General features: G+C 50.2%; 7 protein-coding genes across 7 annotated transcripts; 5 read left to right on the top strand and 2 right to left on the bottom strand.

The window, feature by feature from the left end:
• Positions 1–458: 458 nt before the first annotated feature.
• Positions 459–1,598, bottom strand: TRV_05270 (uncharacterized protein; the record flags this gene model as incomplete). Its single annotated transcript, XM_003020592.1, has 1 exon — positions 459–1,598. One exon carries the CDS (start codon positions 1,596–1,598, stop codon positions 459–461), a length of 1,140 nt encoding a protein of 379 aa, XP_003020638.1.
• Positions 1,599–4,418: 2,820 nt separating this feature from the next.
• Positions 4,419–6,086, top strand: TRV_05269 (uncharacterized protein; the record flags this gene model as incomplete). Its single annotated transcript, XM_003020591.1, has 3 exons — positions 4,419–5,254; positions 5,420–5,659; positions 5,726–6,086. 3 exons carry the CDS (start codon positions 4,419–4,421, stop codon positions 6,084–6,086), a joined length of 1,437 nt encoding a protein of 478 aa, XP_003020637.1.
• A 563-nt stretch (positions 6,087–6,649) lies between these two features.
• Positions 6,650–8,416, top strand: TRV_05268 (uncharacterized protein; the record flags this gene model as incomplete). Its single annotated transcript, XM_003020590.1, has 3 exons — positions 6,650–6,707; positions 6,779–7,308; positions 7,364–8,416. The coding sequence occupies 3 exons, from the start codon at positions 6,650–6,652 to the stop codon at positions 8,414–8,416; spliced, it is 1,641 nt and encodes a 546-aa protein (XP_003020636.1).
• Positions 8,417–9,137: 721 nt separating this feature from the next.
• TRV_05267 (uncharacterized protein) lies at positions 9,138–10,381 on the top strand (the record flags this gene model as incomplete). The annotated part of the gene is made up of 4 exons (XM_003020589.1): positions 9,138–9,164; positions 9,321–9,477; positions 9,532–9,960; positions 10,029–10,381. The coding sequence occupies 4 exons, from the start codon at positions 9,138–9,140 to the stop codon at positions 10,379–10,381; spliced, it is 966 nt and encodes a 321-aa protein (XP_003020635.1).
• Positions 10,382–11,183: 802 nt separating this feature from the next.
• On the top strand, positions 11,184–12,530 carry TRV_05266 (uncharacterized protein; the record flags this gene model as incomplete). The annotated part of the gene is made up of 1 exon (XM_003020588.1): positions 11,184–12,530. One exon carries the CDS (start codon positions 11,184–11,186, stop codon positions 12,528–12,530), a length of 1,347 nt encoding a protein of 448 aa, XP_003020634.1.
• A 1,037-nt stretch (positions 12,531–13,567) lies between these two features.
• Positions 13,568–17,055, top strand: TRV_05265 (uncharacterized protein; the record flags this gene model as incomplete). The annotated part of the gene is made up of 4 exons (XM_003020587.1): positions 13,568–13,710; positions 13,790–14,292; positions 14,352–16,344; positions 16,437–17,055. The coding sequence occupies 4 exons, from the start codon at positions 13,568–13,570 to the stop codon at positions 17,053–17,055; spliced, it is 3,258 nt and encodes a 1,085-aa protein (XP_003020633.1).
• A 2,515-nt stretch (positions 17,056–19,570) lies between these two features.
• Positions 19,571–21,145, bottom strand: TRV_05263 (uncharacterized protein; the record flags this gene model as incomplete). Its single annotated transcript, XM_003020586.1, has 2 exons — positions 19,571–20,738; positions 20,814–21,145. The coding sequence occupies 2 exons, from the start codon at positions 21,143–21,145 to the stop codon at positions 19,571–19,573; spliced, it is 1,500 nt and encodes a 499-aa protein (XP_003020632.1).
• Between the last annotated feature and the right edge of the window lie 426 nt (positions 21,146–21,571).

Here is a 21,571-nt window from a genome sequence, read left to right as displayed (position 1 = left end):
GATTACATCCCTTTGGAGGAGTCGAGGAATACCTATATGACTCCTGTTTGTATTGTATCTGGGGAGTTGAGCACGTCAGGAGTTGTCAGGCACCTATTTATAGTGTACTTTAAGAAGTGGGTCTCCTGCAAGGCTCAACAAGGCTTGATTGGATAGCTGTATTAACGAAGAGCGCCCCAGCTTGCGCTAATCTAACTAACCTAATTAGGAATAGTGTTAAGCCACAATAAGGGACAGGTTATTTGCAACAGCGTCTTATCCATTATTATTACTCCTCCTCTCCCTACCTAACATTTACTCATATACTATAGGAGAATAACTCCATTAAACCCCCAACACTCCCCAATGACAGCTTCTTTAGGCAAGTAATAAGAAGAAAAACGATATCAAATACAGGAAACTGCTGAACAACGTCGTCGAGTAAATATGGAAATGCTCAACAAGACGATGGTTATATCTCACTTGGGATTGTTCCCGCGAAGGCATCTCATCCAATTCCGATTTTTTGATATTTCTCTTGCAGCGTCCTTTTGCTCTCGATAAGTCTTAGAGCCTTTCCCCTTGGTAAGTTTGATGTTCTTTGCGATATCGTCGAGGATTTTGCTAACCCTGGCACCAGCACTGGCAGCTCTAGCAGCAGCCCGACCCGCAACCCTGGCCACGGCTGCTGCAATGGCTCTCGCGATGACTACAAAAATACAGAAGGGACATCGGCGGTCAATATCCACGGCTCCGATGGAACGAATGGAAAGGTCTCGGGATGACGGACTGATGATGAGCCCCGTCTCCTGCTCATTCTCGCCTTGCACCTGATCCCCTGGAGCGGCGTCATCGATGGACCTTTTGGTATAGTGTTCTTGCGCAAAGTCCACGTACTTATCGAGATATTCATCGGTAAATACGCTCTGGTCCAGATATTTCGGCTCAATATCTTTCAATTCCTCCGGCCAGAGATCGAGGAGCTCCATGCTGTCCATGAAATTTTCGTCAAAAAAGCCAGTGCTGTACTTCTCAATCGCTTCTCCGCTTATGGCTAGGGGTGTGAGGAGGGCGCATTTTCCAAGCCGACGTACTTTCATGCGATTGAGTGCATCTCTCTTCATATTCTGGATCTCCTTATACTTCTTCCTCTCGACACTCACTTTCCTCTGAAACCTCAGTGGCTTGGGTCGGAACTTGTGATAGTTCTTCTTGAAGTTATAGTCTCGCTTTTCCCTGTCCTTCTTGTCCTCGAACTTCTTTTTCTTGTCGTCTTTGCTGTCGCGGAGGCACTTCTTCTGCGCCCGGTCGGGATGCATACCGGGTGGGCATCGGTTGCATTTCGTGCAATCTTTGCGATCATGAATCATCATTGGTTTGCATCGTTGTCGACACCGATCACATTTTCTCATGTTTTTGTTTGGTGAAGCTGCTCGCAATACAAGGCCAGGATTTACGGAAGCCGGTTCGTCCTGGATACCCTCCGCGGCTGTGCCGAAGACGAGGCTATTTTTTGCCGCCAATGGAGGAATAGTTCCTGCTGCGATCGCTGGAGAGAAGAGCATAAAGCCATGGTTGAGCAGGATGAAGACTGCTTTCCATGCTTTTGGGATGTGCATTCTCGAAGAATACAGTGGAGTTCAAGGAGGTGGAGTGAGTTCTAGGTGAGTCCAAGTGCTGCTTTGAATTTGGATAAGGTTAACTTTAGGGATTCGAGTCATGGCAGCACTCCAGTGGCATATGTATAATAATTTTTGCTTTCCATTTTCCAACATGGGATTTGATGATGGACGTTTAACCTGAAACATATATACGGCCCCAGGAGCATGCCAAGTTATGATATCTGCGTTGCTCATCTTGGTACTAATCAACCCTCACAGAGTTCAAACAACCTCCATGGCCGGGGGTGCGGGTTATTTGATATGTCATGCTCCAACAACCGCTTCGACTGCATGCTGCTACGATGCGAATGTTTACTCTCAAACCGCATTTCCAGGACCTACCATAATCCAGTGATGTGGTAACATAGCTCCTACAGATGCGCTTTTTATTATGTTGACAAATGCGGCTTATATGCAAAGGTACAATTTTGACTCAATCATATGGAGCAGTTTGCGTGCGAGTTGAGCAGTAATCAGGCTTCCTATAGAAGTGAAACTGGTGCTGGTCGTATAACTAATATATATGACTATGCATAATGCATTTAGAGCGGCGTATGTGACTACTGCTACTACACTGTAGACTATGGATGGCGCTGACTCACCAGCTTACATCCATATTGGTGTAGCTGGTACCTAATCCTTGGATATCACCAACCCAATGATTACCCCATCCCTAGTTTACTTCTTGGCTGAGCGGCGAAAGAAGTTATCTGGTCCAGGGCTTCCTGAAACATATATTTAGATAATATTATAAATAGCAAGACATTATGCATATGGGCCGTAACGTCTTGCCCAAAAACTGTAGAATATCAGTAATCCCGGTTGTGTACAGGGGTATGGTGATGGGGATGACTACGCGCATCACAGCCTTACGCTGGAACAACCAACAATGCCACCCCCAAATTTTCCCTAGATTATGAGTTAGTTAGTGGACACCGCTGGCAACATCGAGTCTGCAGCTTTATTAAAACCCGTTGAGATGGACACTACATGGCCAAAAGGTCTTTCGACTGTTGTCTTTTCAAACCTCACAATAATTACCTTAACGTGGAATTCGACTCTCACAGTTATACCCTTTGATAGGCCCCAGGCTATACAAAGACCATCATCCGATATTATCAAATAATACATTGTCCCGCTGTCGATATAAAGACTATATACCCCTTGTGCTAGAGTAAATTATGCATTCTCGAACTCTCATTCCGTTGGTGGCTCTTGTAGGCCTATCCCTTCCCACGCAAGGATTCGAATTCAGATTCTACAGGGGAGAACACTGTCGAAGCGAGCAGCTAGGCGTCCAGGTAGCTGGGCCTGGGCAGGAGTGCAGTACAGTGTCTGCCGGCACGGCTAAATCGGTCATAGTCAAGAGCACGGGAAAAGTTGATGACAACTTCTACGCCGTGTTTTTCAGTTCGGATGATTGCGATCCAAACACTATCATACTACACACGGACAGCGATAAGTGCCAAAATGTGGAGTACAAATCCTTTAAGGTGTGGGATGTGGATGCAGAATAACGGGTGAGTAGGTCATGCAAGCTGTTACTCTGATGTTCTCGAAACTGTCCTCTGAAGCTTATCAAGTTTCAATATTTAGAACTTCCATCTGGAGAGCGGAGGCGAAAAGATATTTGGAAACCTAGATGGTGACGACACCAATGGTCTATTGGGAAGATTGGTGCTGGAGAGGTGGAATGGAGGCGTGTTTTGGAATAGGGGCTTGAAGGCTGAGTTGGTGGCCAGTTGTCAGCGAAAGGAGGTGAGCCATCAAAGCACATTATTTGACTTACGGCATGGTTATGAGGAGATAAATAACATGGACAGCTCAGGAAAGCAATATAAATTAGGTAGAGATATGTATATTATTCCGGCTACGAGGGAGATGTTGACCAACAGAGGAACCTTGGTAGAGCTCGCCAGGTTAACCTTTAGACTTTTATATCACGTTATACAAATGGAAACCTTAACCTTTCAGCGCTAGTCCCCTTTTGTCGAGGCCTTACCTCAGCGATGACTGACTAAGCTTCTGACTAAGCCTCTTCTAGAACTGCGCTGGCCGCCCAGCGACCAACCACGCGCGCGTGTCCGTGCACACAGTCCCGTTCCGGTAAGCAGCTGGCTCGCCGTCGACTCCCAACCGTCGTTTCTTTTGGAGGCTGCCTCCCAGCGCCAGCATCATGGGATCTCTCCTCCTCCTCCTCCTCGTCCCCGTCCACGCACACAGAGCCGAACGGTAGAGCGGCAGTGCAGCGAGACCAGGCAACACAGGACAGGACCGAGCTTGCTTCTGCGCGCTGCTGAAAAGGGCTCGATCGCCACCTGCAGCACGAGGGCGTCCGTCGGCGTGGGCGTGGAGAAGTCGGAGAGAGCCTGTCCTTTGCGTGATCGCCTGGACCTGTATATATAAAGCACATAAATGACCGCCCGCGCGCTGTGAGTAAGTGTTCCTCTCATCTCCCTGTTTCTCGTCTCCTTTTCTTCTTTTGTCTTTCTGCTGCCAACGAGATCGTTGCTTTTGTCCAGCTTTTCTTTTTCCTCCTGCTTATCTCCTTTGGGACTTTGCTAGAGTGGCCGTGTTCCAGATCGATTCCCCCCAAAGCTGACTCGAGACACCCATGGCCAGAATCTAGGCAGCATCCCCCAGAGACCAGCATAGCTCCGAACGGGCTGGGCCCTTTTCCTCCTTTCCTCACCATATTTTCTTCCTCTCCGGTACAATAAATACAGAGAATAGCTTTTTTTCAGACGGCAACCCTTCGTGATAACGCAGACCGCCGCCATGGAGCGTCCCGACCTACAGCGGGTCAAGTCAGAGCCCGTCAACCTACCGCAGTCACAGTCTGCTCCCATTTCGGGCAATGTCGAGACAGTTGTTGTTGCGCAGGAGGAGCCTCCGGCTACAACTCCAGAGGGTGGACGAAGCCCCCTGGCACTCAGTCCGCTCTCTCGCATCTCGTCAGAGGGGAGCAGCTCCTATCAGGAGGACTGGGAGCCGCTTACACCGGTCGAGAGAGTGACCGTACTCGACTTGCTCGGCAACCTGGCCATATCACAGAAGCTGGAGAAGTGGCAGGCCTCGCTCAACGCGCAGAAGGAGAGGGTCAAGCGTCATCAGGAGAAGTTCAGGTCAACCAGCCAGCAGGCTCGCCAGAGAGTCGTCGGTGAATTCAAAAAGAGGATGCCTTCTTCGGAAGAGCAGCTGCAGAAATACCGAAAGCGGATGAAGAGCTCGGTCGAACGACTTGCTGTCCGCTGGAACGATACCGTCACAGTCACGGCTATAGAGAAGATTTCATTTATTGCTGGTGTGCTCAACGTATTCATCAGTGGCTACCTGCTCGGAGCGTTCCCTACCTACTTTTACCTCTGGTTCACCGGCCAGCTTATCTACTTTATGCCCCAACGATACTATAGATACTGCAAGATCGGTTACCATTACTTCCTTGCTGATCTGTGTTACTTTGTCAACCTCCTCACCATCCTTAGCATGTGGGTGTTCCCCAACTCCAAACGGCTCTTTTTGAGTACGTGGTGTCTGGCATACGGAAATAACGCCGTGGCTATTGCCATGTGGAGAAACTCGATGGTTTTTCACAGCATAGACAAAGTTGTCAGGTAAGTTAGTTCATTCTTTATATCTAACTGGGCCGTCTTTTCTAACTGTAACTGCAGCTTGTTCATCCATATTATGCCGCCGGTGACCCTGCACTGCCTAGTGCATCTTACACCCCCAGAGATACTAGAAACGAGATTCCCGGCGGTGTATCGGATCAAGTTTAGCGCCCCAGGCTCTCCCGAACACTACACACTGGGAGCCATGATGATCTGGGCGTCTGTTCCCTACGCCATCTGGCAGCTGAGCTACCACTTTTTCATCACTGTGCGCCAGAGAGATAAGATTGCTGCCGGCCGCCCAACTAGTTTCACCTGGCTCCGTCCATCCTATGCTAAAACGTGGATCGGCAAATTCGTGCTTCACCTCTCCCTGCCACTGCAAGAACCAGCCTTCATGATGATCCAGTATATATACGCCATCCTCACGATTGTCCCCTGTCCGCTCTGATTCTGGTACCAGTGGGCAAGCAGTGCCTTCTTGACCGTCATGTTCATCTGGAGTATCTACAACGGAGCCACATTCTACATCGACGTGTTCGGAAAGCGGTTCCAGAAGGAGCTCGAGCAATTGAAGAGAGACGTGGCCAAGTGGCAGATGTCTCCTGAAGCTCTCACGGCCGTGGCTGACCCCCAGGATCCTGACGGAATAAAGGCCGCCTCTCTCACCGGCGTGGTCATGACAACCCCCAAGCAGCCCTATGTCGAACCAAGCCAACTTATCACCAATCTTGATCTCAACGCAAATTCCAAAGCCACCTCTACCGGCGCCTTGGTCGATGAACCTGCCTCTCATAATACTACAAATAGACGACCCCAGGATGCCTCTGTCTAGCGTTCTTTTTAACACGCGCTGTTATTTTTGTACTCCCTCCCCCGTCGACGATTTCATCTTATGTCCTGCTTCCTTTTGTTAGTGATGCCTCTACTATGTTTGCAGAGTCCTAGGATGTACATATATACCCCCCTTGTTGATCGTTGATGTCCTCTTGGATCATGACTAATTTTTTGTCCGCACATCTAATCCTAATACTACCCACCACAGCGAAAAATCACTCCTTACGCCCCCTTCTATCACTGGCGCTGTCTCTGTAAAATCGAACACCCTTTCGTACCTAAATAACGTTAAGATGCCTTCAGCCGTCCATGAATCCACGATTAGCCCGGTTCCAATTTTTTGGTGGCGCCGGCGAAATATTTTGTCCGTAGCATTTCTGACATCCAGCGGCCGGAGGATTAATCACTGGGGACTTTTTGCCCCGACCATAAGCTGAAGAAGCGTCAGACATCCAGAAACACTAGAAACTTCATCTAACAGAAAGCGAGTACTTCATATTTTTGCCCTGTCTTCTATCATTTTGAGCGGTTGTCCAGGATTTCCCCATACTCAACGCATACATGGCTGTGCGGAACCTTGGCCAGAATGGATTACTTCTAAGGAGGCTGATGCAGAGCGGTATGCAAACACACCCATCATACTCCTCTGTCCTCCGGCCCCCCTTTTGATCTCTGATCTAACAATCGCAGCAGATGCTGGACGCCTCAGCATCGCCAGATACTCTTACTCCGCTTTCCGGACTCAATCTTTTCATCCATCTCGGCCATCGGTCGGCCTTGAGCTTGCGCAACTCCGGCGTGGCTACTCAACCGGCCCATCCACATCGCAAGGATCCAACAACCCAAACAACTTCCCACCACCTGGATTCGATGTCGAGAAGGCCAAACAGCCGCTTACAAAGGAGACACAGTCGCGGGCTACCTCGTCAAAGGAGCCGCCTACCTCCAGTTCGATTTTGAGACAGCTGGATAGCATAGAACTCGAGTCTAAGGAGCTGGAGAGGAGGATACACGATGTTGCTGTGTCGGAGGCAGCGGAGAAAGGCCAGGTAGAGGAGAAGAAGGAGCCTAAGAAGTTGACTATCGGACAGAAGATCAAGAAGGAGATTCAGCATTACTGGGACGGGACGAAACTTCTGGCTGCAGAGGTGAAGATTAGTTCCAAACTTGCGCTGAAGATGGCTGCGGGTTACGAACTGAGTAGAAGGGAGAACAGACAGGTATGTTACACCTGCACAGCTTCATCTCTGGCTCTCTACTGACACGTTGGTTTAGTTGAAAAGAACCGTCCGAGATCTGGCCCGGCTTGTTCCTTTCTCTGCCTTTGTTATCATCCCCTTTGCTGAATTGCTTCTCCCTGTGGCTCTCAAACTCTTCCCCAACCTTTTACCAAGCACCTACGAGGGCCAAAAGTCCAAGGATGACAAGGCCGCCATTCTCCGAGGCACACGCAAGGAGGTTTCCAATTTCCTACAGGGAACGCTGCGAGAGACCGGCCTTCCCTTGAGCCCGATGAACGCTAAAAAGGAAGAATTCACTGAATTCTTCCGAAAAGTCCGAGCAACTGGCGAAACTCCGTCGGATGAAGATGTTATAGCCGTCTGCAAGATCTTCAAGGATGATCTGACCCTGGACAACTTGTCGCGGCCCCAACTGGTCGCAATGTGCAAGTACATGAATCTCAACACTTTCGGCACTGATGCTATGCTCCGATATACCATCCGTGTCAGAATGCGCCAGATCAAGCGTGATGATAGGGCCATTGCATACGAGGGAGTTGACTCGTTGCTTATCCCCGAGCTTCAGATGGCATGTGCGTCTCGCGGTCTCCGAACCCATGGCCTTTCCCCTGCTAGGCTCCGGGATGACTTGTCCATGTGGCTTGACCTACGTCTGAAGCAGGGTGTCCCATCTACCTTGCTCGTTCTAAGCAATGCATACATGTATACCCAGCACTCGCAAGAGTATGAAATCTCCTCTCAGATGGATGCTCTCCGATCTGTACTTTCTAGTATCCCCGAGGAGCTGTTCCATGAGATCGAGCTCGAGGTCCATAACGCTGAGGGAGCCGCTACTAACAGACAGCGTCTCGAGGTCGTGAAGGAACAGCAGGAGCTTATCGAGGAAGAGAACGAACAGATCACTGAGAACGGCAATACGGGCATGCCGGCGCCCAAGGACCATGAGGATATCGACGAGAAAGAGGACAAGCACATGGATGCATCCTCTGGAGCCGAGTCTACCTCTCAGCCTGAAAAGACGGAAAATGATACCGCTGCTGAAAAAGAGTCTACCAAGCAGGACCAGACCGAAGAAAAGAAGCAGTAAATAGTCGACACGCTCCCAAGTTCGACATTCGTTTCCTTCTAAATTCTAACAAGTGTATTTGTTTATCCCCTTATCTTGTAATTATCTTATCCAAATCTCGCATTCTCCTGTCATTCCCTCCCCTTGACGAAGGGTTCCGCCCTGGTGAGATGGGCTTACACTACTCTGCATCATGTCCTGGATTCATTGCCCTTTCATACCTCCCAACCCTTTCCTTTGTTCTCTCATCTTCTTCTTGATTTGATATGTTTTGGTTTAGACTGGGGTGAGGAGGGCTTGTAGTTATAGAAAATGGTTGCTTTGGTCAATCACTGGGGTGAAATATCATCATAACTAGCTAGATCATGGACGAAAAAAGTGCCTACTTGATACCATTAATGCGTTATTCCTCAAAAGTAACAGTTTATATATATATCTTATCTGACTTAATAAATACTCTGGTAGACGGCTGTTTGGTGGCTGACCGTGTCTGCTGCGCCCAACTCCGACCTCGGCACAACTCCAGCCCTTGAGATGTTGAGATGCGGCAAACCCAACACGGCCTGTCTGTACTTACATGAGGCTGGCCAAGTGCATACATATATCAAGCATCACGTCTCACAGGAGAGATATGAGGCAGAGTCTGCGGTCTGTCGCTCTAGATCTAGCCCGTTGCCATAGTAGCATCTCTCATATTCGACCATTTTCGTGCGCCGCAGGATCTTCAACGGTGAAAGGAAAGATGGCGCCGCTATCCCAGGAATCCAAGGTCAGTAAATATAGCACTCCTGCATGTACACACAAAAGGACGCCCTGCGGTCTGCATGAGTCGACAGATGCATTGTCTCATGCAGTCGATCACTATCATATCGTTCCAGAATGGCTGGGTAGTGAAACATCATTCATCTAACTGCTGGGACGGTAGAATGCCATTGAGCGTCTGAGGAGATACACTCCGCCCCCAACGAATTACTACTCCATGCCCTCTACAAGACAGGCTTCGGTATTATTACTTCTCTTTGCTGATCGGAGAGGAGATCTTCGGGTCATTTTGACCATTCGTGCAAGCACGCTCAAATCATGTATGTTCCACTTCACAGCAATCACGTCAATATAACAACTAACAACTACTTTAGATCCCGGCCAAGCGGCCTTGCCTGGCGGAAAAGCGGATGGGCCAAGTGAGACTCCTTTCCAAACTGCTCGGCGTGAAGCGTACGAGGAGATTGGTCTACCAAACATAGACCAGCAGATGCCGTCGCCCTTCTGGGTTGAGCATCTGTGTGAGCTGCCGGCCAGCTTGGCCCGGACAGAACTTGCTGTCCGCCCATGTATTGCGCTCTTACACTCCTACAACGAAAAGACGGGTGAAGACGCCGATCCTGAAGAAGCATTTATACCCCAACTAGACGCCAAAGAAGTGGCGGCTGTTTTCACTGCCCCGTTCCATAACTTCTTGAAAGTGACCGATGAGCCCCGGGAAGAGGGAGACGATGCCCTGCCTGGAAAACCGAGTGATTGGTACGAGGGATCATGGACACAGTGGAACTCAACCCAGTGGAGAAGTAGGTCTATGTTCTTTTTTTTTTCTTTTTTTTCCTTTTCTATCAGTATAGGTTGGATCTATAACTAGTGTATTCGTTGCTAACTGGATCAGTGCACCATTTTTTCGTTGCCATAACGAATCAGAGAGTTGCTACACCCAAGAAGCATAGCAAAGAGCAAGACGATGCCATTAACCAGTTAGAAGAGGAGAAATCGTCGTTGGGTCTTGAGCGCTTTCGAGTGTTCGGCATGACGGCCCGGATCCTAGTTGATGCCGCAAGAGTTGCATACGACGAAGAGCCGGAGTTCGAACACAACAGCCACCTTGGGGATGAAGACATGATCTCCAGGTTGAGGTCTCTCGGGCGATTTAGCGAAGTTGTTGATCGTGAAGATACCCTAACCCCGGAGATATTTGAGAAGGCTGCAAAACTAACATGACACAGCCCTACCCACTCACTCTATTCACCGCATTGGAATCATGATGATGACTTTTATTTACTTTTTTTCTAGGGGGGTAATTATTTGGAGTTCAAGAAGATGAGGCTTTTTTTATTTATCTACTCTACGCCAAATTCCTGTGGACGGGTTCATGCGCCGATAAATTAGTGATGGGTTACCCTTTGTGTCTGTAGATCAGGATAGGTTTCCTTTGTTTGACCCTATCTTTAGTTATTTTACTTTCAAACACTAGAAGTCGAACGAAGAATTTTAACCTGCAGGCTGCATATTTAGCTTTGATTTGCCCGGGTAACGCCGCAGGTATGTTCCCACTAACTCGCTCGTTGGCTGCTGGTTTTTATATGCCTCCGCGATCACTAACGACAGGACACCAGCTCCAGTCTCCCCGGTAGTAACATAGCACGCATAGTAAGCGTTGGATCAATCGTGCGAGAGTCCCAATGGCAATTATATATGCATGATGCAAGCCGGATACGGCAATGGCCTTGGGAAATGTGCCCATTATCCTTTGTACCTTTGTATCATTGAAGATGCCCTGTGCCTCTTTCAGCATTGGCTTTGATGTTTGAATCCCCCTACAATCAACCAGTTGATAATGATATAGCACGCATGCAGGGTTAGATTGACAGTACAAACAACGAGACATACCTGGTATATTATCGACCCTCATTACCCTGGACTGGGGTTGTTTACTTTTACTTTCCCTTTTTTCTGATATTCCCAGCAACCCCAAAGCCTACCAACCAAGATGACGATGATAATAGCACCTCGGGCGCCCTGCATGCATCCTCTTCTACCTTCATCCTCCCTGGAAGGATTGGAGCAGGTTATTCCCCCAGAGCCGAACTCACCTAAGATATACATACCAAGATGGAAGCTCGACAAACCACTCCCTAGCCCGCCAAAGAGAAGTTCCGGCTCTTCTTCCGCAGACGAGCAGTACCTCAGCAGCGCCAGATACCAGCGTCCTAATGATGGATATCGTGAGAGTGCAGTATATAAAAGAAACCTGGGACCTTCCCATGCTCACTCCGTGGATGAGCTGCGGTTGCTTTATAGACAGCGATCACCGGTTCCTCGTTCACCCGGATGGAGGAGACAAGACAGAGACCATCTTTCCAGCCCAGCAAAACGCGCACGCCATTCGACGGATCCGGTATTCCAGACGTGTAATGGAGGATTGGTGAGGGCTTCAACAAGACTTGAGGACAGCAGGTCGCATGATGATAGGGAAACACCGAAAAGGGGTTCTTCTTCGGATATGCCGAGACGGGGTACTGAAAGCCTCAGAATACGAGCAAAGGGTATTGACGAACAAGTCAGCAAGGGAGAGAATGACCAGCTGGTGGTTGAGTCTCCGAGGACTGAGGATAATTCAGGCCTGTGCTTCTGCCACTTGCCTCATCCACGACACAGCAAAATATTGTTGAACCAACGGACATCAAAGTCAAGCTCTTATCATAGAGGCGTTCAGGCCAGCGACCTCCCTGACGCATCCTCGTATATTGAGCTTATCCAACAGCATTCCATACCTGACGTTCCCGAAGTGAGCGTGGAGGACGTTGATGATGAACAGTGCTCCCCAAAAACAAAGCAGAAGCCACAGAACCGCACCCAGTTATACTCGTTCACGACATGTGCCAGCACCTCCATGATCAACGAGATCACCGAATCAAGCAGCAGAAAAGAGACAGGAGGGTTTGGTCTTTTCCGGTCCCCTCCCTTACCACCGACTGGAGAGAATGGTCGTAGGCCAAAGCAGCTTGCCATCCCTCCAAGTGACTACCAGCTATACGGAGTCAAAGCATTATCAAAGAACAAGCCGAAGAAAAAGAAGTCTAGCCTGTTCTATCTCAACAAGCTGATTCCCAAGGTCATAAGACGACATGCCAGTGAGCCACAAATCCAATCGTTGAACACCCCCCGGACTGCACCACCATGCTCCGGGGAAGGTAACAGGCGAGAAGAGTGGTTTGGGTTGGGAAGGAATGGCAACGCATGGCGGTCCACTGTTGAATTTTCCAGGGAAGCATTCGGTTCTAGCTCGAACAAGCTGGCTGAGCAAAGAAGAAAAGAAGAGTTGAAGAGTAAGATTGTGATGGTTGGCCCGACTCCTCATTGGTTGTAAGGAAGATGTAATGTTAACTTGATGTTTGGGTATCTGATGATTTTGTCATGGGAGTTCTGATCTGTTTCTTGCATATGTTCTAGGACGACTTAGTTAGCTAGTTAATGATATGAGCTTTATGACTTGGGTTGTTCTGTGCTTCCTGTCGTTCTATGATCAACAGGGGGCCATCCAGAGCATCTTTGAGCCTAGATGTCACAAGTAACTATTCAACCCGCAGCTTACATGCATAACCATAAGAGTCAGAAGATATCCAATATCCCTTAGGTACATGCAGTTTATGCCGAGTCAGGAGACTTCGAGACTGGTACTTATCCGTGTAGCTAACTGGTTAGGCCGTCAACGAGGATGCGTACTCCGGTTGGCATTCAAATTGCTTCGGTGCATGACCACCACAGGATCAGGCGACGCGGCAAGGAACCCGGCCCAACCAGGCTCTCGACCGCTCTGGTCCCTGGACTAAGCTATCAGTGGGCTGTTCCTCAAAGTCTCTCCAGCGGATCAGGGGCTGCGGCCTCATGGATGGTGACAAGTTTGTGTTGGTACTTGTCCCACGGTAACGCTCGAGTCGGCTACAGCAGCCATCCATCCGGCGATAACTAGCGTCGGCAAAACATCTATATAGTTACCAGCTCCAACAACCAACTTAGTTATGCAACAGCTCACCTGTCAACTCACTGTGAATCCCAGCGTCTCTCTGGCAGTCAGGCCGCATCCATCACCCAACTGTGGTCAAGCCGATGTCTGTCGTTGATGCAGTCTCGCCATCCCAGATGCCCATCCTTGCTTTTGGCTTGCGCATCCCGTGGAGAAACCTGCGGGGTAGGCTAACTAGTTAGTTAGAGCCGGGCAACGGGACGCCGCCGATCACCAACTATATAAAGACAGCTCGCCGTCTTCACCCCTCGAGACGATGTAGAGAACACGCAACATCCACCAAGCACCACGTCGTGCACAGTGAAACAGCCAGTGTCTATCTTCTAGGCCACCATCTGTGTGTGTTTGTGTGTATACCAGAGCTGGCGAAGCAAGAAACCATGGGCGCGACAGCTCCCAAACAGGCTCCAATCTACCCTGTGCTTGCTGAACAGCCCGTTGGCCAGCATATCACGTCCATCTACAAGGACCGTCTACGCCAGTTCACGGCTACAGGCCAGTACCAGGGCCATAACCTGCTAGAGTGAGCTTGCGTGCCATCTACAGCCTCATCAGATGTATGACGTTGCCGTTGTTTACTAACAGCTGGTGCGGGGATACAGCAAGTTCTTCTACGCGCTCAACGACGATGAGAAGTACGTAAAGCTTTGGGTCTACTCGGTGCCAAACCTCGAGAGACCATCGTTCAAGGATGCCGTCAAGAACGAGTTCAAGCCTACTCGCAGAGGAGAGTCGTTTGGGCCCAGCTGGTCGACTCACTGGTTCAAGATACAGCTCACGGTTCCCGAGGACATGAGGAAATATGACCACCTCGAGTTCCATTGGAATGCCAACAACGAAGGAATGGTCTGGACCGAGGATGGCCGGCCATTGCAAGGTCTCTCTGGAGGCGACAGAACCGAATGGATTATCCCCAAGGACTTTAGAGACGGTGCACCACACATCTTCTACATCGAGATGGCCTGCAATGGCCTATTTGGCAACTCAGACGGCGATCTCATCAAGCCTCCTAGTACAAACAAGTACTACAGGCTTGACTCGGCTAAGATTGTAGCTGTCAACCTCCAGGCACGAGCTTTGAACTATGACTTTTGGCAGATTGGAGGTTAGTAATTAGTCAAGCAACGTAGGATCAAAGTTCAAGCATGGCTGACATGGTCATAGATGCTGCTAGAGAGTTCCCTTCGGATTCCTGGCAGGCTCACAAGGCCTTGATAGTTGGCAATGCCATGATGGATGCCTTCATTGAGGGCAATGGCAGCCAGGAGTCTATCATCAAGGCACGCAAGGTTGCCCAGGAGTACATTGGAACGAAAGTTGACTCTCCTGATGTCTACAAAACCGAAGGCGAGCCCATTGTCTTTGCAACGGGCCACTGCCACATCGATACCTGCTGGCTATGGCCGTTTGCTGAAACAAAGCGAAAAGTAGCTCGGTCCTGGTCAACCCAGTGTGACTTGATGGAGCGATACCCGGAATTCCGCTTTACCTGCTCTTCGGCACAACAGTTCAAGTGGCTTGAGGAAGGATACCCATATGCATTTGACCGAGTCAAGAGCTGGGTGAAAAAGGGTTCTTTCCAGCCCATTGGCGGCAGCTGGGTTGAGCATGACACCAACCTGCCCAGCGGTGAGTCTTTGGTTCGTCAGTTCCTGTATGGCCAGAGATACTTCGAGAGCCGTTTCGGTAAACGATGCACCACATTCTGGTTGCCTGACACGTTCGGATACTCCTCTCAGATTCCCCAGCTCTGCCGCCTGGCTGGGATGACCCGTTTCTTTACCCAGAAACTCAGCTGGAACAACATCAACAACTTCCCGCACACCACCTTTAACTGGGTTGCCCTGGATGGCAGCCAGGTCATCTGCCATATGCCTCCGTCAGAGACATATACTGCCGAAGCTCATTTCGGTGATGTTAAGCGTAGTATCACCCAGCACAAGTCCATGGACCAGGACAACACCTCTCTCCTTGTCTTCGGAAAGGGTGATGGCGGTGGTGGCCCCACGTTCGAGCATATCGAAAAGCTACGTCGACAGAGAGGCATGAGTGACACTGTTGGACTGCTGCCCCGTGTCACCATTGGAGGCTCGGTCGATGATTTCTTTGCAACGCTTGAGAAGAAGGCTGTGGAGGGAACCAAGTTTATAACCTGGTATGGAGAGCTGTACTTTGAACTCCACCGAGGAACTTATACCACCCAATCCAATAACAAGAGAAACAACCGCAAGGGAGAATTCCTCCTCCGCGAGGTTGAGCTTCTTGCCACTCTAGCCTCCCTCAGGAGCTCCTCGTACAAATACCCCAAGAAGGAGATTGACAACATGTGGGAACCAGTCTTGCTCTGCCAGTTCCATGACTGTCTTCCCGGTAGCGCAATCAGACTGTGCTATGATGAGTCCGATGCCTTCTATGCTGAAGTGTTCAGGATTGGCGCAAAGGTTAGAAATGAAGCCATGAAGGAGCTTGGATTCCAGAGCAAGGAGTCTGGATCAGACGGTAAACTTGTTGCATTGAACACCCTTCCCTGGCCTCGCTCTGAGATTGTCAGGATGAATAACCCGGGCGTTTCATCTGGCTCTCCCCAGTACGCCCTGGTGAGCGGTGGCACCGGAGTGATGAAGGTTGAGCCCTTGAGCTCCACTCAGTCTGCTTCACTTTCTGTGAAGGAAGTAGACGCCGGGGTTTTTGAGCTACGCAATGACAGCCTGGTGGTCAAAGTCGAGAAAGGCGTGATCACCTCCCTCTTTGATGTGAAAGCAAAGCGCGAAGTGATTGCAAAGGGAGGAAAAGCCAACCAATTTGTCATCTTCGACGACAAGCCATTGTACTGGCAAGCCTGGGATGTCGAGGTCTATCACCTTGACTCACGCAAGGAATTGCCCTCCACGGAGACTAAGATTGCAGAACAGTCTCCTCACCGGGTCAGTGTTGTGACTGAGACCAAGATCAGTGACAAGAGTTGGGCGAAGACCACCATCAGCCTTTCCGCCGAGACCAAAGATAGCATGCCTATGGTCGAGATGGACTGCGAGGTTGAATGGCGAGAGACGATGAAGTTCCTCAAGGTCGAGTTCCCTGTTGACGTTCGCAACACCGAGGCATCGTATGAGAGCCAGTTTGGTATCACCAGACGCCCAACCCACTACAACACCACGTAAGTACATATTTTTTTTTTCTTTTTTTTTTTTTTTGATTTGAGCTGCAAAGACGGGGTATAATGCTAACAATGCATCGCGCACGTTGTAGTTGGGACATGGCCAAGTTTGAGGTATGCTGCCACAAATGGGCCGATCTGTCCGAGAGCGGGTACGGAGTCTCTATCCTGAACGACTCCAAGTACGGTTTTGCAACCGCAGGCAACATGATGAGGCTCTCCCTCATCCGTGCCTCGAAAGCACCCGATGACACCGCAGACATTGGTCATCACCGCATCCGGTACGCTATCCTGCCACACTCTGGTCCACTTGACTACCGCACTGTCAGAGCAGGGTACAACTTCAACCATCCACTAGCCATCGAATCAGCCTGTGGACCTGAGACGGTGCAAGATTTCCAAGCCGTGAGACTGGTCGACGCCACGCCGGCACTTGTTCTGGACACCGTGAAGCGTGGTCAAGACGACGAGGATGTTTCTAACGACGATCTGCCACGCCGTAAAGGCAAGAGTGTGATTGTGCGTATCTTCGACTCGATGGGAGGACGCAGCACGGGTGTCCTGGAGACAGATCTCAAGGTGCAGAAGGTGTTCAAGTGTAACCTTCTCGAAGATGATCTGGAAGAACTGCCGATCGAGGGATCTGGACCCCGGCGTGTGAACATTGTACTGAGAGCCTTTGAAGTTGCAACGTACAGACTTCAGCTGTAATGTGTTGCTTTGAGTTTTCTTATCACATTCATTTTTCACAAGTTCTAGTTAGTTACCCCATGTCCACTTAATGATGACGATCCAGTGTTTTTTTACCCCGTAACTAGATAAGCAACTAGTTAGCTAGGCAGATAGTATGTGGTCAAATCTGTGCAATGAAATTGATCCTATTATGCATGACACCTCTATCTAAATGTGTAGTGTAACTTGTTGAGCAAAAAAAAAGGAAGACGAGAGCATCCACAAGCCCCAAGGTATATATCGCTTTTCCCACCGTGAACCCCCAAAACACCGTCCATGGACCCTATTAGGTAGTTTTACAAAATGCTAAAAAGGCAAAATGAAAAGGACGAGGGTCACTCTCCTCTAACATACGTGATCTTCAACCTCTTGAGAGGCTGCTTGCTATCACCCTCGTCGCCCGTCTCTCTATCCCGACGTGCCGACGACGCATCGCCCACAGACTTTCTATTACTCTTCTTATTTGCAGCCGTCTTGTTACCACCTGCTGCTGCGGCAGAGCCCTCTTTACCCTCGCTCTTGATGCCCGGAGCAGTCGACGTAGGCGTCTGGGCATGCGAGGGAGTCGTATGAGCACTCGACGGAGCCGGGGAGTCCTAGGCACGAGAGTCAGCAAAAATAAACTCATATATATAAAAAAAACCGACGATCAACACACCCTCATGAAACTGGTCGAGCTGCGGGAGAACACCCTGTCGGAGTCAGCCACCTGACCCTTCCGCCTGGTCGTGGGACCGTTGCCTGAGCCAAACGAGCCACCGATCCCGCCGCCTCCCATGCTCGAGAGGCTCGACGCGCCCTTGATGTAGTTGTCGAAGCCCTTGATGATGTTGCCTGCGCCCGTCTCCTCGAGGTAGGACTGTTCGAAGCGGTATATCGACTCTTCCAGAGCGGCCTGTCGGGTAGAAGTTATGAAGTCAGTCACTGGTGCGAAGCCAAAAGAAACAATAAAGCTTGTGCTAGAGGTCTTGTAAATACCAGGTTCTTGTCCATCAGGCGCTTCTTCTGCAGGGTATCTCGCAGCTCGCGCCTTAGCTTCTCGTAGTAAGGGATGCCGCGCGCAGGAGCTTGCTGGTCAGCAGCGCCGGAAGCCGTGGGCGCAGCGGCCGCGGACGACTCGTTGGCCGTGGTGGTTGCATTGGCGGGCGCCGCGGGAGCTTCCGAAGCCATCGCGGTCAAGAGCAAGCGCTTTACGGCTGGTGATGTCGGCGGTGCTGGCGTTGCTGGTGTTGCTGGCGGTGATCCTGTAACTTAACCTCCGGTAGAGAGACGGCTGGCGTTGTTGGTTGCAGCTTTCTTCGTGTTCTTCGAGATGCAGCTGAGAAGATAAGAGCAGATAAGGCAGTGTTTGCACTGTTTGCACTGCGACGCCTGCATAAGAAGCAGAAGCGCAGAAGAAGCGCAGCATCGCCGCCGGCCTTTTCTTTGCATCTTCTGTATCTTCTACATCTTTTTATATTCTGATATTTTTAATATTTTGATATTCTGCTGAAGGATATAGAGATCAAGCGTTGCACGATGGACCACCATAAGCATGGAGATATGGACATGGGCGAGTGCAGCATGAACGTCAGTCTACTAACTAGTTATTCGTTGCTTGTACTACAACTACTACTGGTTATAAGATCTTCAACTAACGGCTGCTAGATGCTGTTCACCTTCTCGACCAAAAACCTGTGCATCGTCTTCCCCCAGTGGAGAGTCACCGGCCTGTTCTCGCTGCTGCTCTCGCTGGCGGCCGTCGTCCTGCTGGTCGCCGGCTACGAGGCCCTGCGAGACTTTACCCGGCAGTACGAGCTGGCGACGCTGGGGCAAAAGGACCTGCCATCCAGTATGTAACCTGAATTTTCATTCTTACCCTTTAATTCTCACTGTCCTGCCTTTGTTTTATCTGCGTCGTCTCATGAACGGCCGGTTTGACAATTCGCTCTCATGGAAGACGTCGGCTGTACGCAGCCAATGCCGGCGTCAGCGTCAGCGTCAACGATACCACACAGGCTCTACGGTACAGCTGTAGGAGACGAAAATAGCTCACTGCTCTGCTCAGACCGGACAGGTAGAGGATCCGTCGCGGAGCGGAAAGCGAAAGTCACCCGTGCAGGCCTGTATGCGGCCCAGGTCTTTTACAGCTTCATCATCATGTACGTTGTTTTTGCTTGCTCTCCCGGACTTTGGCATCAATCAAAATTCTTACGAGTTGATAGGCTGCTGTTTATGACGTATAATGGCTGGATCATGCTGGCCGTGGCCGCGGGTGCGTTTATGGGACATCTCATGTTTGGAGAGTCATCTGCCTCCAAGACTGTTTCGTGTCATTGATCGAAAGTGCAGCTGGGCGGGTATCTCGGGTGCACTGATTGATTTTTGGCGGTTCTCCAATGAAGAGGAGAGGTGTATATATGATGATGATGATGGTGATGTTGAGCGTTGTATGACGTAGCTCTCTAATCTTTATTCTTTTTGTTGGTATTGTTACATGACAGATGGAACTTATTCAAGGCACTTCGGCGTCACTGTCGTCGTCGCCAAATCCAAAGCTGAATCCTCCACCTCCAGCTGCAGAGTCAGCGGTAGAATCATTCGCAGTTTTGACTACTTCATCCCACTTTCTCTTCTTTTTGGCCTCCAGCTCAAGCAGGGCCAGCTCAAGCATGTCCGGATAGGTTTCTTGCATTCTCTCGACAAACAAGCCATACGGGTCCTCGATGTCCTTTCGGAAACCGGATACCTGGTCAGCTTTATTCTTCATAAAGTCCAGGGTGGAACGGAGGTGTTTACGAGGCACAAAGTTCTGCGTGATGGCTATCGACTCTGACAGATTGACTACCAGATGCCACCAGCCTGAGGGGACATGTAGGACCTCTCCTTCGCCGCATATGCCTTCCAAACAGCCGGGAGTGTTCCGCGCCTCGTCGTGGAAGTTGAGAAGCCATTCTGCGATGCTGAGAGGGGAGGTTACCTCTGACTGGTCGGCAGAGACATAGACGCCTGGAGGAGGCGGTAGGGAGGCTGAACCAGGGAACATGATCCAGTACTTTGAGCCTCGCAGCACGGCGTTCCATGCGCTTGTGGCGTTGGGATCCTTGTGAAAGGTGCTCCCGCTCCTTGCAGGGCCGATGATCAGCCACTCCTTATCCGGCCGCTGGTTACCCAGTACAGTGAACAAGTCTGTTCCAAAACACGAGGGTGGTTGAAAGACGGCCTCTTCAGGGCCAGTAGGTAGTCCCATCTTGGAGACAAAGTTTTTGTCAAAGAGGTACAGCGGGCTCTCGTCTGAGTTGTTGTTCATATAGTCTACGTATGTCCTGAACGGCCGGTCCACCGCCTCTGCACGGAAGAGGGTATCTGGATGGTTTTGTAGTATATGTCCGACAGACCATGTCTTGAAGGCCGGCCACTGTTTGACTGGCTCGGTAAGGATGAAGGGCTTGTCTGCCCATGACTGGCCAAACTCGGCCTGAGTCATATTGGCCAGACGGGATATCCTGTTCCTAGACGGTATGTCATAGCAAGCGGCCAGGGAGAGATGGGCACACTGGAACGGCCGATGCAGCGTGTCTGAGAAGAGCTGCGAGCAGTCTGGCGAGGCGGCTTTTGACTGCGGCAGGTTGAGATATGTCGAGTGCCAGTCTCCCTGCCATGAGAAGCTTGACGGTGATGCCCTGGGATATACGTTAGCAGAGACAACATGACCAGACAGCCAAGTATAAATAACTGACAACTAACTAGTTACTTACTGTATGAAAAGAGCCTTCCAGAGCTCCTCTGCCCTGGTAAATGCATAGAGAGCCCTGCATGTCATCCCCAGTCGTCTCAGCGTCGAGGCATCAAACGACTCCAGCACCGTCAGCACCAGCTCGTCTGGCAGCAAGCCAAAGACGCCCATGGCAGGCCGTATGTCTCCTGCCGCTGCCAGTCCGTTGCCAGAGGGCTTCACGCCCAGCGGGTGGACTGGAATCGCATCACCACCGTCCCCTTCGCCTTCGCCTTCGTCTTGGTCTTTCGGCTTCTCGCCCACCGGCTGCTCTGCTCTGTCACCGAGCTCGCATCCCGTCGTGTAACTCTTCATCTATACAGCAGCAGCCGAGCTAGCCGTCAGTTAATACGACCTCCAGGCTGACTCTTTTGTTTTTTTTTTCTTTTGTCCTCGCTCGCTTATTGATTGCTGTGTCTCCAAAGCCATCCACACACCTGGCAATTGACATAGATAGATGTAACTATGTAGAGGCAGATAATCGGCAGCCCACCACTGACTGCTCCGTCGCCGTCACCACAACCCTAAAGCGACAACTAAATGCATAGAAACCAAGCAAGCCAGCAGCCGGACAGCTTCATGCATCTTTCTTCTGTCTCGCTCACGGCTTTTCTGCTTCTTCCTGTCGCGCCTTTTCACTGGCTGGAAATCCCACTAGCAAGAAAAAAACGTTAATTTAAAAAATTCAACCCACTTTGTAACTTTTTTTTTTTTTTTTTTTTTTTTTTTCTTTTCTTTTTT

Source organism: Trichophyton verrucosum (genome assembly GCF_000151505.1).
Source record: "Trichophyton verrucosum HKI 0517 chromosome Unknown contig00397_1.f1.exp, whole genome shotgun sequence".
Classification (NCBI taxonomy): domain Eukaryota; kingdom Fungi; phylum Ascomycota; class Eurotiomycetes; order Onygenales; family Arthrodermataceae; genus Trichophyton; species Trichophyton verrucosum.
The sequence above is the reverse complement of the archived record's forward strand: the minus strand, read 5'-3'. Positions and strand labels throughout refer to the sequence as shown.